We start from the raw sequence: 17,623 nt of genomic DNA, 5'->3' as shown, positions 1-17,623 counted from the left end.
TTTAAAAAGAAAATTTTTTAGGAATTTCCAACTCAAAATAATTTGCACATTTTCGTGATTTTTACCATTTTTGTCAAAATTCGAACTTTAAATGTTTATGAAAAATAATTTTTGCCATGGATTTTTATTATTTTTTAAATGTAATTTTAACAATATTATATTAAGAGCCTTATATTAAATTTTCAAGTTATTTTATAAAACAAATACAATTTTATTGACATTCATAGAAATAAAACCAAAATTAAAATTGATAATCTCCGTAAACAGTTCAAAACAAGTCAAAATATTTTATGGTGTAAAGCAAATTCTAATATAAATGTTCAGTAAAAATGTATATACGGTCATTTGTTTTAGAGTTACGCAAAAATCAAAATCGATTTTGTCAAAAACCGATTTTGCGTAAAAATTTCTAGTTTTTCTTGATTTTTATGTTATTTTACCTGGCACTTTTGAAAAATATAGAGAATTTTTAAATTTTGACCTCCCAAATGCACAAGCTAAATTCACTTTTCAATCGAACAACATTTGTTGAAGAAATCGAAGCAGTTTTATTGCCCCAACCATGTTAATAGATACAAAAAAAAGTGGATCGCTCTGATATACAGTAGGTTATAAGTGGGTCACTGTAATGAATGGTGTTAAATTTGAATTGAATGATATAATATCATTGTATAAGAAAAACGATTCTGAGCGAAAACGGACAGTGAGCCTATAATCTATATGATATTAATAATTAGTATATTTATCTAATCTTTTATATTTTCTTATTAATCTTTCGATATTAATTTAAATAAAAAAAAAAAAAATATTTGACGATATTATTGTGAATAAAGTAATTTATTTACCTATTTACGTGGAACTTTGTTTTAAATTTGAAATCATTGGCTATAAAAGTTGAACATTTTATAAATGTTTAACTACGAAATAATTATAAAATTTAAAACTTGATAATTGTTGTCAAAATTCGAACTTTAAATTCTTATAAAAAAAAATTGTGCCTAATTTTTAATATTTTTCAACTGCTATTGTAACAATATACCAGGAGCCTTGCATTAAATTTTCACGCTTTTTTACCCAACAAATAAAATCTTATTGATATTTTTAGAAACAAAACTAAAAAAATTGAAAACTGACAATAGGTACGTAAACAGCTCAAAAAGAGTGAAAATATTTTCAACATTTTATGGAGTATAGAAAATGAAAATTTATACATTCAGTAAAATGTTCATGTATCTATAGTTATTCGTTTTTGAATAACAAATAACAATAAAATAACAAAACCGCTAAATGAGAAATCGAGTGAATATCCAATATTGTAAAAATATGAATTTCAAACGCTCATAACAATTTTATTTTATTTGCTCGTAGACATTTTTTATTTTGATAAATGTAAACGAACTTATGAAGAATCTTGTTTTAAATTTTTAAATCTTAGATTTAAAAAGAAAAATTTTAATGAATTCTGAACTCAAAATAATTTGCTAATTTTCGTGGTTTTTCCGTATTTTGTCAAGATTTGAACTTTAGATGCTTATAAATAAAAACTATGAAATATTTTTTAAATTTCATTGTAACAATATAGTAGAAGCCTTGTATTAAATTTTCAAGCTTTTTTACCCAACAAATAAAGTTTTATTGACATTCATAGAAAAAAAAGACTAATACAATTGGAAACAGAAAATGTTCCAAAACAGTTCAAAACAAATAAGATATTTTTAAAATTTTATCGCGTATAGAAAATGCTAATATAAACATTCAGTGAAAGTGTCATGTATATACAGTTATATATACCTACATATTTTGTCAAAAACTGATTTTGCATAAAAATTCCCGTCTTTCCTTAATTTTTATTTTGTTTTTCCTGGCGCTTTTGAAAACTATTGGGATGTCTCTACTATACTAGATTCACTATTATATCTTATCGAACAAGAAGCAGTTTTATTGTCGCAAACGGCTACCCTTTAGCTACCTATTGGCTATTATAGGGGTTAAATATAAGCTATAAACACCCTAGGCCCTAGGGCCTAGGGCAAGAGCTAAGGGCTAAGAGCTCTTGTATTTGGGGTATGTGATATTAATTTATAATTTTTCGTTATTTTATACACTATTGATATATTATAACGGCTAGATCACTGTTAACGTCATTGTTATAATGTTGAAACTTGAAACTATATTATTATATTTATTTATATACATTATATCAATTGACATCTATTGTTCCAGATGTTAAAAATTGTACCTATTGTATAAATTTAACAATAAATTCAGATGACCAAGTCAAGGAAACTATAAAAATTATAATAAAAAAAAATGAAAACATTGTTATAATCACATTGAAATAGTATCAAAATTATTTTTAAATTTTATAAATTGTTTAAACTATTTACGTGTAATAGTTAAACTAGGTATGTATAGTGTATATAGTAAATTATATGTATCGAAAAGAAATAATTCCATTACAATATAATAATATAACATAATATAAAATGAGAATAAAATTACCCATAAACATAACACACGAGGTCGCCTTAATATACAGTTACTTTTTACCAACGTTTTCCGGGGTTTTATTTAAACAACATTATTACCTATGTTGAACTATGTGATTATTTCATAACAATAATATTGGTTTATCAAATCTGTCTTCGATTTTTATCTGTCATGCGTAAAGACCCAATTAGATATAGCCAGTATATTTCTCTCAAACATTTATTTATTTTACTTATATAACAATAGTAATTTTCTAAAATAAACGTAACTAGTTCTCAGTGCGACGGTCACACATGAATTCTTTAAGAAAAAAAAGTAGATCTTTGAAAATAAACGTGTTATGTATTTGTGGTAATAAAATTATAAAATAATATATATTAATTACAATATTGGTATATTACCTGTATATCAGCCATTATAAATACAAGAAGTATTATTACATTATACTAACGGTAATACGATATAATATAGAATAATATACTGTATAGTAACAATAACGGTATGTACTAAACTAACATAGCAACACTATAACATACCGTCATTATACATAAGTTATAACTTATATTATGTAAAAAAAAAATATAAATAATATAAAAATAATAATATAATAGTAATGATTGTAATATGTATAATATAAAAGTATAATATGTGTGATAATTGTGCTGACAAATAAGTCAAAGCAATTAAATTAAGGACTAGATTGTTATCTATATGTTTTCCTGTGTCCTTATTGTTGGAATATGAGTATAGTCATAGGAAGTTATAAGCCATATATAATTACCTCGAAGTAAATCATCTGAAAGTAAAATCTATTAATGTGGATCATTTTCAAATTAATAATTAAATGTAAGATGTAGGTACCTATTTGATATATTTTTCATAAATATTAATGTTTATTTACATTATTATATTCAATAATCGACGCAATTATATACAAATCGTAGTCATAATTTTATATTTTAAATATTTTTATGGTATAATAAATTATGAATAAGATTAACTAATTTATTTTTAATCAATGAATATTGTGGTACACGTAATAATATATATTTTTATTTTTAAACCGGGCACAACAAAATGTGTTTTAAAGTTAAATATTATTCACTAACTGTAACACTAATTACATAAGTTACAATTAATTATTTTTTATTTATTATATATAGGTATTTTAAGTTATTATTTTGTTATTTTAGAAGGTAAAATCATTATTAAAGTTAAAAAGATAAAAATTCAAAACTTATAATTCATGTTATATTTAATTTGTTATAGCATAGGTTATTTATTAATAATTATATAGTGTTATTTTGTTTAATCATTAAACATTTATAGTATGTTAACTTTGAATATCAAACATTTATGAAAAGCGACTTGGCCTGTATCATTAAACAATCAAATCTTTTACACATTATATAAAGTTAGAAAGTTAGAAATATTTATAATACAAATGATCATAATAGTTATAGTTCAATAATTGACTAATATTAATTTTAATTTCAAGTATCAAGAGTAAATGAAAAAAAAAATTAGTTTAAAGTGACGGATCATTAATTGTTGACCAATTACTATCAATAATAGTATAATAAATTATTAGTCTATGTTGACTGTTTTTTGTTATAACTTTTAAATAGACTTTACGAGTATTATTGCGGACGGTTCGACTTCACCAATTTTAGCTTCCTTGACACTTTTATAGCTAATAGAATCGGGCCTCCTGAATACGATAGAAAAATCAGGTGATTAGTATCTCAGAGGAGGGGAGAGGTTGTCTAAAAAATCAACTGACTTTAGTGGCTCAACCATCAACAACAAATGATTTGAAATAGTTAAATGATGTTATAAAAAATCAGGTGATGAAAATTCATATTCTAACATGTAAACATTAATTTATAAACAATTTTATAATTTTATAATTTAATAATTTAATTATTTTAAAAAATTTTGTGTTGTTGACTGAGGCGCTAAAGTGAGTTGATTTTTAGACACCCCCTGCTCCCCTTCCCTCCAAAGAATTGGTCTGTGAATCAGCCAATTTTTCTATCGTATTCAGCAGGCCCGATTCTATTAATTATAACAATTTCATGGAAGCTCAAATAGTTGAGGTCAAACCATCAGTAACTCCTTGTCTAGTCAAAGAATCATTGTTACCTATAAAATTGTAATCAATGCAAAATGTTAATAATAGTAAATCATACATTGTAGCTATAATACTTCGAAATGGGCTAGTATAAATAAAAGAGACGTAGAGTCACTTAATATGGAGGACTAGACTGGAAACACACGAGCAACTGAAAGCGAAAATTGGAGGATTTGATGTGTGACGGGATGGTCTTAATGGCCGATGGACTCTAAGAAGAAGATAAAGAATTATAATAATTTAATATTACAATGTTAAACTATAAGAGTAATATGTAATAAACCATTTGACATTACCCATATTAAATAGGTACTTAAACGTATTCAAAATCGTGGTAAGATTAATAGATGACGGATACACTAGGTACAGAATAAAATCGTGTTATACCCTTCTAAGTTCCCGTTCACCGTAGTACATAATTTATTATTTAATAAGCGATTGTATTCAAGTATTCATAGAAATTGTTAAAATTCATTACGAAATCGGATCTTCAAACCTGCTCTAGGTGAGCCTTAATTATATGCGTAACGATTTATACTAATTTTTCAGTATACCCACTGGCCACTACAACAAATGAAAAATAATCGATTAACTACAAATTGAATTAAAGGGTTTATTATACTCGTTTTAAACGCTCAAAACGCTAAAGCGACCGACTATAGGAAAAACTGGGATATTCTTCACGAGGAAATGACGAGCGACGAATTGATCAAAACGTCGGTGTACAATATCCTACCTTTGCGTTGCGTTTTTCCGGAAAGTAGAGCGGTGAACCCAAGAGACAAACAAAAATTAAAAACAATAATAATACAACTACTTGTTATTGGCGTAATAATGGTTGGTATACATACTGCGTAATCATCACATTTGACTGTTTAATAGTGTTCGTAGTGGTCTGGATGGTTGGCGTGGCCACTCTTGTGGACGATCGCGTTAAAACCGTTTTCCTTGTCGGCCACGTACTCGACAGTCCTCAGTGTACCATCGGGATCATGCACGCTGTACGACCCCTTCACCACGTCACCATCTCTGTACTCGTGCGCGGTCTTGTAGTCGCCGGTATGCGGATCTTGTACACCGTACTTGTAAGAGTACTTTGGATGAGCCTGCGGGAAACATACATACACAGACTCACGTTAGTGGATCTTTTCTATGCAATGATTTTGTAAGTCGTCGTCCGACGTTAAGTGTTTAGAAAAGGATGATTATATAAAATAATAATAGTAATATGCTCTCGTCTGGATTTTCACACAACAGCGACCGATAATATACGCAATACACATTATTATGGTATTAATTTATAGGTAAGTATAGGAAGTGTTGATGATACCGCATTGATTTTATACGTTTTAGCTACTATAAAACCATAATATGGTGATACCCACATAGTAGTCCACGTGGTCGTCGTCGTCGTGTCCGCCACCGCCGCCGTAACCTTGAGGATACGATTGGACCGTAAAACTGACGTACAGCAGGACGCAAGAACCAACAATAACCTTTAGTGAGAAAAAAAAGAAAAGTTTAATCGACGAAAAAATGAATTTCAAATGAACATGGTCTAACACTGTACCTTGGACAACATTTTTCTTGACGTTGAAAAAAAACAAGAACCCACTGTACCTATAGGTAATTATAATAATATTATACTATCGTGTAGAGGACGATCAAAAAACGGCTAAGAACTGTAACACGTTCTAGATCGATTGATGGCGAGAATCTATTGTATTTTGTTCTACGATCAACGCTATATATAACTACGTCGTTCCGCGCAGTCTTCCACTTCTTTTCACACCGTCCGTGTTGCAAACTCAAACATTGCATAACGATATAATATATATTGTAGGTATAATGTACACCTGTACAATAAACGCACAGTATTTTGTTTACATGGCGAAACGGTTCATAAGATGTGTTCATTATAGTCATTATTATATTTTAGTCATTATGTTTTTTTCTATTTTTGTTTGAAAGTGGTATTATAGAGGTTTGTAGAGATTTCCTAAATGGATTATTATATTATGCGCCGCAGCAATTGTTCAACCCCGTCCCGTCTGTATGTGTAGGTAAAATGTGTGTCATTGTACGAGTAGGGTCGTATATTGCATTGCACACGTATATTATTATATAGTTATTTATTTCTAGTTCAAAATAAATAGTGATAGTTATCAACCGATATTTTATGTAACATTATTATGTACCACTCATAAGTTATTACGATGTATTGAAAGTTACACACAAAACAGTTGAACCACAAAATAATATTTACATTCTATATTATATTATAAAAGGTTTCTTAAAAAATAGAAATACTTATTAATTAGTATATGTATAGTAAGAACATTTTAGGTTGTGAAAAACATGACATTGTATTCATTATAATTGTATTCATTATAATTGTTTTTTGTTTATGATAAACTTAAATATTTAATTATTAACACAAATGTACTTGCTGTTAAGTATATTTTTAGTATGGTTTTCTAAAGGACTACTTATTTTTAAAATTAAAATATTTACTATATAAAATCAGAATTTGATCTTAAAGATTGTCATTATTTATATTTAAAATCATAATAATGACAAATTTCTAAATTATATGTTTAGGCATTTTGACGCTTATTTATTATTTTAAAACTAACAAAATTGTTTTTATTTATAATTATAATAGCTAGTTCACGATTAGCAAAGTGTTATTGAGCAAAGCTCTAATAATATTTTCGCTATCCATACTTAGATTTTATACTACTATACTTTAATATGAAAAGTAATAAATAATTAACTAATTACTTTGTTTTAAATGTTAAGGCATGTATTATTAACTATTAAGTACTCATTCTTATATAATCTCATCGGTAGGGATTTATAAACAAGTAATATATTATACGCATATTTAAGTATTTTACTATACCTCAACTTAATTCATAAATTAAGGTGACGTTTGTTTCAAATTAAAAATTAATTTGGGTGTAAAAACAATTTAATTAAGTTTATATTAAAAATATAATAATGTAAGAAATGTAATAAAGAAATATTAATTACCTATTATTGCAAAATTTATTTTAAGTTTTAACGATTGGTTTATCTTAAATACGATTTATTTTTAAGCTTTAATAAAAAAATATCCACAGTATGTTATCTATAGGACCTATCTATGTATGTTACGGTAAATTACTTTAAATGGAAATTAACGTTATTCTCCGGTTATTAACGTTATTGACCAATTATATAGGTAATTATCGTTATAAACCGAATAATCACGTTAATTACTGCCATGACATTTACTGATACACAACTTTTCAGCCCTACGACAGGCACAACGTTTATTGTTGCAACCAGTCTTGCAATGGTAACGCTGGTATACCCTTGAGGGCCCGCAACAGAACTATTAGTTATTATTTGCTGCTTCCCTCAGTGTCAACTTACTGTCTAACATCTGCTAATTTGATCACATTGTCCATGTCGAATAGTTTTTCTTTGCTAGCAGCTATTTGTTGGCATGTGAAATTGTGCTTAAGAACACCATGTTCCGTACCTATAAAAGAAATATTAATTACTTTTAAATTTTAATATAATTTATTTATTTTAATTTTAATGAAATATTTTTATTAAGAATTAATTTACAGAGTTTTTATAAGTCATGTTCAACTTGGGTGACAACTGCTAGTATATTTTGTGGATATTTCATTATTTTGTAATCAACATTTCCCATATCATACAATTATTCACGTTATTTACCAGAAAATAACGATAATCCCCACAGTTATTGCTAAATAACGTTATTTTCCGATATAACATCATTTACCGTAACATATATATTATGTACAGGTACGTAAATAAATATTTCTTCTATGATAATTAATAATTATAACTCTTATAAAAGATACATTTTAAATAACGGAGCTTGATGTTGCAATTTAGTGACCTTCAATAAAAATTGAACGGCCTACATATATTTTTCTTCTTTAAAAATATACATTGTCATTTTTTCATTTATTTTTCAATAACATCGTTTAAATTGATAATAAAACTTATAAACTCTTGACAATGATGAAAAAATTACTATTTATTGAATGTAGTAAATGACTATGTGCCTATGTATAGTGTATACCTATTACTCATATTGACAAGCATAACCATTCAACCATGTACAATTGTTAATTAGGTATATAATATGTATATAATATATATATATCACGAAAGCAATAAACCTTATAGGCGTCTCTTTACTTGTCAACACCACAAATTTTAATTCGATGATATCAATGTAGTATTTACCAATACGTATTTTTCTGTTATTAATACCGAACAATATGCTCTGGCGTCAATTAACTTTTTGTGCAATGTAATCACACAAAAGTAGTAGGTAAAAAATATATAGCAAACACTTATATTTTACTTTTATAACAGCCTATATTATTGATGAAATAAGATTTGATTAAGAATTTTAAGTCATAAGATTTTCCATTGGGGCAGACAATTTATAACCTATAGACTACGAGGTAATTTCAAGGTTCATTCGTCCAAAGATATTCAGCAAGGATACGTTCAATACAGTTTTGAATTCACCCTATATAAATTATTTGATGTTGATAGTTCTTTGATTAAAAATCTATAATATACGTGAGTACGTGACACAAACAAAAATTAATAAAAAGATAGATATTCGAGATTAATATATATAGGTAAATGTTTTTGTTAATGAATGTTGTCTACTTTTATAATGACAACAAAGTTATAATTACATTTTTTTAATGTGCTTAGGTGAAAAAATTTAATAAAGAAGTTAGAAGAAATGTATTCATTTATAATTAACAATTACAAAATGAATTATTATTTACATTTAAAATTTAAATACATTACATGAAATACTTAATCATTGCGTTCCTAAAAACGGAATATTTTTTATTTGAAAATTTGATTTAGTACAAAAATTAACTTTTACTGAATTATAGTACTTAGCTCAAAATGGAAAATACTGTATTTTAAGAGTAATTATAGGGATAATTTAGTTATTTTAAAATTAAAATTGTGTAAATATACAATATATAACAATATAACATTAAAGTGCTTCGTGATATTATTACGACCAAAACTTTATTGTACCTATGGAAATGGGTTTCGACCAAACGGGTGGATGAACACTGAACAGCGTATATCATAATTATTTTCTAGAGACTGAGTATCTATAGGCATCTATGTAGTTTATAGGCTAATAATATACACATATGTTACATTATACTATTATAGTGTGGTCGAAAATTCTTCTTTTATTAAAATAAAAATCAAATAAACAAACATGCTCAACAATGCTCAACAATGTTTATCATATTATATTGCAGTCTCTCTAGTCCCTACACACACACACTATCACATATATACATATTTATATAATGTGTAACACTGGTCGATATTTATAATTAGGTTAGATTTGTTTAACGGCATCGTTAATCAACGTGCCGCGGTGGTGTAAACGCGCATTAGTACTAAATTCGGACATGGCGTTTCCAAATTGCAGACTAATATAAATTCGGCATGACAGTTCGACGAACGAGAGAGAACAGCGATAGGAAAATGTGTCGAAACTACCGTCTTAACTGTGAACGGATCATTCGCCGCACGCCATGGCTAATCGCAACAACTATACACTTCGACTATATATTATACTACGTTTGGGTTGTGCAAACCGCCAAAATACATTTAACAAGGCGTGATTGAGCACGGCGGCCTTGTGTTATTCTACGGAAACCTAACACACCACGCAATGATTGATAACGCACACGCACACTCACGCTGTACACATTGTATCATTGCGGTGCGTAGTTGGTGTATCTCATCAGCACGGAACGTGCGTACACCATATCATATAGGTAATGGGTGTATAGAGGGGAACTTACCGAACAGCAGGTTACGGATAGCTAGGACGGACGAGAATGTTTTTTTTTTCCGGATTTTAAAGATTTTATAAAATCAAATAATAATAATATCATTAAACGGTGGGGCGCACGGGATATCTTATCATATTATTTTATAAATCTTCACAAGATCATAGTGATATTGTTTATTTTATTTTTTTTACGAACTCCGTCAACGTGATTATTATTGTTGTTTTGATTCTTCTCGATTCTGTTTGTTTTCAAAATTTTACTATTGATGTACATAATTTATATTGAAGAAAACATTCAATAGAACCGCTGACAAAAAATTATGTCTTTTTTTATAAACCGAGTTATTTTATCATGAGTTCCTGTACCATTAGTACTAATACACACAAATCACAACCGTGGTAGCGAGAATCACGATTATCGTGCATCGCGACACGTCGTCTTAAAATATTGTACATAATAATTTAATAATTACAGTCATACAAAATGTAAATTTATAATCAGCAAATACAATTAGGATTATAATTTATATTAAATTTGTAAAAATTCGTTTGTACATAATATATAATTATAATATTCATACGCATCAGATCAATGTGAAAAACAATCAAACCTAAACGAAATATGCGTTTATTGCTATTGACACAATGATAATATTATACAAGCAAATGTCCTTAAGACCGTAAACGCTTTCTTTGGAAATCGAAAACGCTATTAGTCGGTGGCAACACGAAGACCGGGAATATCTGCGATTCAGCCGCCTGCAACTGCAACTGTTGCCGGTACTGTTCCACTGTGGTGGCCGGATTTGGTTGGTGGAAGTATTGCATCGGTACCACCGCGTGGTGTTGCTGTACGTTACCCCTGATCTGCAGCTGCGACGGATGTGCCGGTATGTTGACCTGTTGCGGGTACTGCTGTTGCATGACGGACTGCTGGTACGGGACTTTTTGCTGTTGTTGCTGTTGCTGTAGCTGTTGCTGTTGCTGCTGTTGTTGCAATTGCTGTTGCTGCAGTTGCTGCTGGTGCTGCTGCTGAATGTATTGAGGTGGTAACGCCTGTTGCGACACCACTCTGGCTTGTTGTGGCTGATATTGGACGGTCTGCTGCTGGTTAGGCGTCAACTGGACGTGTTGCTGTAAGTGCACTGGCGGCTGTACCCTTACCGGCTGTTGTTGGTATTGTTGCACTTGACTGGGATGGAGCAATTGCTGTTGACCCTGAGGCAACCTCAACTGTTGTTGGTGCGCCTGCGTGGGCTGATACTGCAGGTAGTTCTGTTGTTGCTGATAGTTGGGCGGAGGTGGCTGCTGCTGCTGCTGCTGTGGTTGTTGGAGTTGTATCATGATGGGCCCCCGATCGGGCGTGATGGGCAGGGGCTGTTGACCAGGCAGTAGCGGTAGCGGTGAGTTATCGCCCAGCGAGGGCAGTGGCGGCACGTTTAGCACATAGTGCGACGGCTGCTGAGCCGGCACGGTGGCCTGCTGCAGGTTGTACGGGACCACGGGTGGTAGGGCCGCGGAATTCTGTACCAGTTGATTTGACGGTGGTTGCTGAGGAGGACCGACGCGGTACTCGGCGTAAGACGATTGCAACTTGTCCTTGAGTTGATCGCCGACGAACGGCTGATTGGTTTCCTGGAAGCCCGGTGAGTCTTCCGGCCGAAATGTGGCTGGGTCCACGTTAGTCCTCTGCTGGTGATACGCGTGCGCCGTATCCACCCGTTGACCGGCCGCAGCCGCGGTGCTCGGCGTCGGCCGGTGATACTTGTCATGCAATGGCGACTTGTGTTGTTGTGACTTTACAGCCGTCTGTATGATCTGTGACGTGACCCGCTGTACGGGGTCCAAACTAGATCCTTCGGCCACGTACTGATCGCCCCCGCCATTGTCCTTGACGTAAGCCCTGTACAAAAAGATTGGGATAAGTATCTTAATTATAATGTGTTCTGAACAGATATAATTTGAAACAATCTTGATTCTAATAAACTATTTCAGCAATCGATTTATATGAAATCCATTTGGAATTCTAAAAGTTAATTTTCTAAAACTTACTTAAAAACCTAGGTCATTAATCATTTTACATACTACTACATGGTCTACGTGGATGCCAAAGTTTTAGTAATAATTCTATAATTAATTGTTGTGTTGCACGTCGTGTATAAACGAAAAATCAATCAACCATCAATGATTATAAACTTTGGTGACTGAAATCGACACAAATATTGTATTTTTTAAGTACAAAAAATTGTTTTTTTTTGTAAGGGATTTGATAAACCAATCGTTACGCAATTGGAATATACAGTGAAATCAATTCGATATTTGATATTTTTCAAGGATACGTGTTCATACTTTTCAATTCCAAGGTTTAAATCAGAAATACAACTAAAGAATAATATGTAGTATTGTAAATTCGTTACATGTTTTGACATTTTTAACTTGGAAATTCATACAAGCATGGTTTTATCTGCCTTCAGGAATGCCTTGTCGTTTATTAAATTTGCTTAATTCATGCCATAACTAAGAACAAGGACCCTTACATTTTTTATCAATAATAATTACCTATTTTTTAAATATTATTAATTTGAAGTTCTAATAATTTAAAAAAAAAACCAATATAATAGTATTTGAGTTATAATATATTAGGTAGGCATTAAATTATATAGGTAGGTGCAATGATCTAAAAATATAAATATTTTGTAAGGTATGGGAATTATTATTTCGTTAAAGTATTAGAATAGTGAAAATAACTAATGTAGTAACGTTATAAATTAAAATACCTAATATAAAATTAATAAATAAATTAGTAATTACATTGCACTGACCTAGTTAATAAATAATAAATAATACCATTTTACTTGCTAGTTATATAAATTTATATCTTCACCAAAAATGTATAAACAATAAGTTAAAAATTAAAACTACTTCTAGATTATTTTCTAGTCTTTTATTTTTTATTTAATAGAAATATATATTTTAGTAAAAATGTAGAATAAAAAAATGATACGTCAATAAAATAAACTAGGTGTGAACAATTCAAATTTTAAACTTCCATTTTATATTTATTTTAAATATATGGGCGCAGGCCCAAACATATGAGAAAATTAACATAGTACTTTTAAGTATAAGTATTAAGTATGCAGCATCGGTAATATAATAAAAATAGGGCAAAACGAATTGGTGCTGCAGAGGTTGTTTAGATGATTGACCATGTAGGTATATCACACGCAAAGTAAATTATTTTTATTAAAATATAATAATATTTTGTGCCACATAATGGTTGATGACCTTTATTTTATATAAAATCATATAGGTATATATATAATGTTTTTGTCTCCAATGGTTAAATACAATCTACATTGCAGACGACGTCTATTTTCTTGTATTTAATTTGTCACGGACAACGCCGTGCAAGATCAGCTATACCTAATTAATAAAATATATATCTACCATATATTAAATTAAAGGTTTAAAATTATATCCTATCATATTATAAAAACTATTTTATTTTCCGTAACTAATGGCAACAACATACACTAAAAATAGATTTTGTGAGTCAAATATATTATTCAACATTTATGTGATATTGAAAAGTAAAAAGTAAGTAATTAAAAGTAGCCTATAACACTACTGTTCTTGCTGAGTCTACTATAGAAAATGTTGTAAAAATCGTTAAGACCATAAGAGTCATTAGTCTTTGACTTTATATAGTAGATATTTTTTATTATATTATATAATATATATATATTTATTAACTATAGTTGATCATGCACGCCGTTGTCGTTAAAAATTAAATAAAGTGTGTGGATTTACCCTGCCTTAAACTCATTTAAATGTGAACCTAACTAATTTATAATACATTCATCTGGGTAGTTTTGACCAAATGTAAAATACAGATCTAAAATGATATCCAATTATAATAAGTAATAGGTAACTGTTTTATTTTTTCTGTCGATAACCAATGGTAGCCCTACACGACATATTTGTTTTTCGTAAGCCAACAAATCTCTGTGTAAGCGTGTGAGCCCAATTAAAAACAATTGTTTCAAATTGCACATCCTTAGGTATATCCGTATAGGATTACTTATGTACCAAATTTCATAATTATGAGAGCGAACCACTTGGCTGTGGATCGCTTACACATACATTATACATACCACAAACATTGCCTTTTATTAGTAATTAGTAAGTAATTAGTATAGATAATGATATAATGTGCAGACTGTGATACAAAATAATAGGTAACTGATATTATGATGGTTAATATACATGTATTAGGTGTATATAAATATTTATATATATCTGTCTGTATATATAAAAAGACTTGTCCTGGGTGATTCATCATCGCCTAGCCGGAACTGCTGAAGCTATGAATATGACATTTTTAGTAAATGTACTTATTACTATGTATAGGCGCACTAAGAAAGGATTTTTCGAAATTCGCATTTTAAAGAGGTGCTCAAACAGGGACCTCAAGATTCACGATGGAAATTGGAAATTTTATTTTTATTTATTTTTTAAATAGTTGCCATTGGTTACAGTCTACAGTAGAAATTAGTATCTATTTATTATTGGTTTCCATTGTTTATTTGGGCAGATCAGGTACAAGCTAGCACCAAATCAAATTATTGAACATTGTAGTAAATTACATCCAAAAACAGTTGAACAATCATAATTTTTTTAAGTTGCAATTTTTACTGATAACGGAGTGCACGGGTTCAGCTTGGTATGAATGTTTGTGTGTAGATTAGACCTCTGGAAAGAAGATAGATTAATTTAATAGGACTAAATTTGGTTTTTTTTATTCATTGGATTTTAGTACGGTTAGGTTAGGTTAGGATTTTGTATTAATTGATCATATTAATCCACCGTAGGTGGAATTAAGTAAAAACGACAAACTTTGTATAACTTTGATACTTTAGAGTTAAATCATACACTTACGTACAAACAGCACGGGGTCCGCGATCTACCGCAGGTAGATTGCCTACCTGATAATATACTGCTGCGAACCAGAATTTTTATTCTGGGCCACGGAAAAGTTAAGATAAGTTTTGAACACCATACACCGATTATTAAATAACGAATTGAACAAAGTTTGAGTCATATAGAGTTGGTAACCTACATTTAACGGGCAACGAAGTGCACGGGATCAGCTATTTTTGATAAAAATATATTTATCATTATTACCGCTAGAAACATTTCAATACGTTTCCATTAACCATTTTTTATATTTACTTGCCGATTACATTAAACGATAAAATTTGGATAAAAAATTATACATATCAACGTCCGGAGGCAAAATAAACGACCAATCACGGGTGAAGCTGTGACGGGTCAGCTAGTAACTATATATAGATAAAATGTGTTTGTCTGCAATTTATAATACAATATAGATTGCAAACAAAGTCTAACGAAATAAAACACTTTACGGAAAACTAATTAATAATCTAAAATTTAAAATCTAGTAGACGACTTATTTTCCTCACAAATTCTCAAATTAAGGATTAATATCAACAACACGAAAAACGTAGAGTCCGTATTTTAAAAGTCATAAGTGACAAGACTGATAGATATCATTTTAAGAAGATCTTTAAAATTACCAAGACTAGCGGTATACACTTACTTTACACCGTCTTTGTCCGCAACATAAGACACCACTCTAATTTTACCGTCAGGTTGAACTTGACCGTAACTTCCCACAACGCTTCCGTTGGGGTGACGTTCTTCCATACGGTATTGTATGTTGTTTGTTGGCGCATTTTCCACGTCGTATCTAAATTCGTAGGTATTCGGTCCCTATAAAATCGACAAGAAATGCGGCCGTAAAAATATCACTCAAAAGCAAAAAATAACCAATACACTATAGTATAAAATTTTTATTTAGTTCACTCGCGAGATATTTTTTATTCTTCTTACTTTGTGATCTTTTTTCGACGTGGACGCCCATTCGTTTTCCAACTGTCTCTTTATCGTGGACTTTCGTGTCGTCTCCGAACGATTGCGTGATCAACCCGACGACCACCACCCATACAAACATCTGCACTACCGCATCGAGTCTTGTCTGTATTATATAATATGCAACACGGAATCAATCGAGTCCGATTATCAAAAATATTAATTATTAATAGAACAAATTACAGTGCAAATTATATGATCTAATATTATTAGGACCCGTAGTTATATAGTTATAATATTAAACAAACATGACATTTCTCACTTGAACGTAGCCGATGCGTGAAACCATTTTTACTCTGCTGAGGCCTGACTACTGGTCGCTCTGCGGTTGTATTTATGATAATTATTTTTTCTTCTAAATTCTTACTGTAACTATTTGCACCTTATATGGACGAGTAACGGTTTTACCGGTTTTCAAATCGGCAACTCTGGAATCGCGTTTCCTGTTCGTATAGCGTTGTGCTAAAATAATAAATCGCGTATAAATCACTATTTTATAATATTGATGAATGCCATTCTGAATGTATTAGGTATACTAATGCCGAAAAAACTACCGTTTTCCTCAAACCATGATTGTGTTCACCGTGCAACTAATAATCGGTGAAATGATCAGTTTTTAAGGATATTAAGACTCGTATGCAACAGAGACACGACCTTGGTAATATTTAGATATGTGTCCGTGACCAATTATCAATAAGAGGCTTTTCGTAGTCTTAAATGAGAGAATTGCATGTTAAATAGGAAAGAGAAACATTATACATAATAATATGTATTTGAAACGAAATAACTACAGTCTATACAAGAGGTGACTATACGCATATTATATAGATATATTTTTATAATATGTATTATTGTTATAGGTATTTATACTGCACTTGAAATTAATACAGAGCAAACACCTTTAACGTTAAAATATAATCGTCTTCATCTATATAAATATTGTTGGTATACTATTTGCCTAATTGATAATATAGGTACCTAATAATAATAATATTAACTTATAGATCATAGGTATTTATTACATTAAAATATTCAAATCTACAATGATACATTGCACTGTAGGTATATCAACTATTGCAATATTATTGAATAAGAATATTATGTGACAGCTTACATATACTTATGCAATAGTATATCAATGGTTTTCCATACCTAAGTCTAGCAAC

General features: G+C 30.0%; 2 protein-coding genes across 3 annotated transcripts; both read right to left on the bottom strand.

The window, feature by feature from the left end:
• Positions 1–2,863: 2,863 nt before the first annotated feature.
• On the bottom strand, positions 2,864–6,397 carry cp70 (cuticular protein 70). 2 transcript variants are annotated; one of them, XM_008191788.3, is made up of 4 exons: positions 6,195–6,397; positions 6,010–6,120; positions 5,476–5,730; positions 2,864–3,286 (listed from the first exon to the last, which is right to left on the bottom strand). In XM_008191788.3, the coding sequence occupies exons 1-3, from the start codon at positions 6,204–6,206 to the stop codon at positions 5,500–5,502; spliced, it is 354 nt and encodes a 117-aa protein (XP_008190010.1). In that variant the 5' UTR covers positions 6,207–6,397; the 3' UTR covers positions 2,864–3,286; positions 5,476–5,499. The 2 variants fall into 2 exon arrangements, with proteins under 2 accessions (XP_008190010.1, NP_001165734.1); NM_001172263.1 differs by lacking the exon at positions 2,864–3,286 and having other exon boundaries at positions 5,500–5,730; positions 6,195–6,206.
• A 4,569-nt stretch (positions 6,398–10,966) lies between these two features.
• Positions 10,967–17,079, bottom strand: LOC100572384 (transcription factor SPT20 homolog). Its single transcript, XM_003240992.4, has 4 exons — positions 16,720–17,079; positions 16,419–16,563; positions 16,126–16,298; positions 10,967–12,408 (listed from the first exon to the last, which is right to left on the bottom strand). Exons 3-4 carry the CDS (start codon positions 16,230–16,232, stop codon positions 11,178–11,180), a joined length of 1,338 nt encoding a protein of 445 aa, XP_003241040.1. The 5' UTR covers positions 16,233–16,298; positions 16,419–16,563; positions 16,720–17,079; the 3' UTR covers positions 10,967–11,177.
• Between the last annotated feature and the right edge of the window lie 544 nt (positions 17,080–17,623).

Source organism: Acyrthosiphon pisum, chromosome A1 (assembly GCF_005508785.2).
Source record: "Acyrthosiphon pisum isolate AL4f chromosome A1, pea_aphid_22Mar2018_4r6ur, whole genome shotgun sequence".
Lineage (NCBI taxonomy): Eukaryota > Metazoa > Arthropoda > Insecta > Hemiptera > Aphididae > Acyrthosiphon > Acyrthosiphon pisum.
Note: the sequence above shows the minus strand (reverse complement) of the source record. Positions and strands in the feature narration are given on the sequence as shown.

Coding starts and splice junctions, on each gene's coding strand:
- cp70 (XM_008191788.3), bottom strand. Junction 5,731..6,009: donor ACGACCACGTGGACTACTAT/GTGGGTATCACC, acceptor TGTTTCCCGCAG/GCTCATCCAAAGTACTCTTA.
- LOC100572384 (XM_003240992.4), bottom strand. CDS start 16,232: ATGGAAGAACGTCACCCCAACGGAAGCGTTGTGGGAAGTTACGGTCAA. Junction 12,409..16,125: donor GCGGACAAAGACGGTGTAAA/GTAAGTGTATAC, acceptor CTTTTTGTACAG/GGCTTACGTCAAGGACAATG.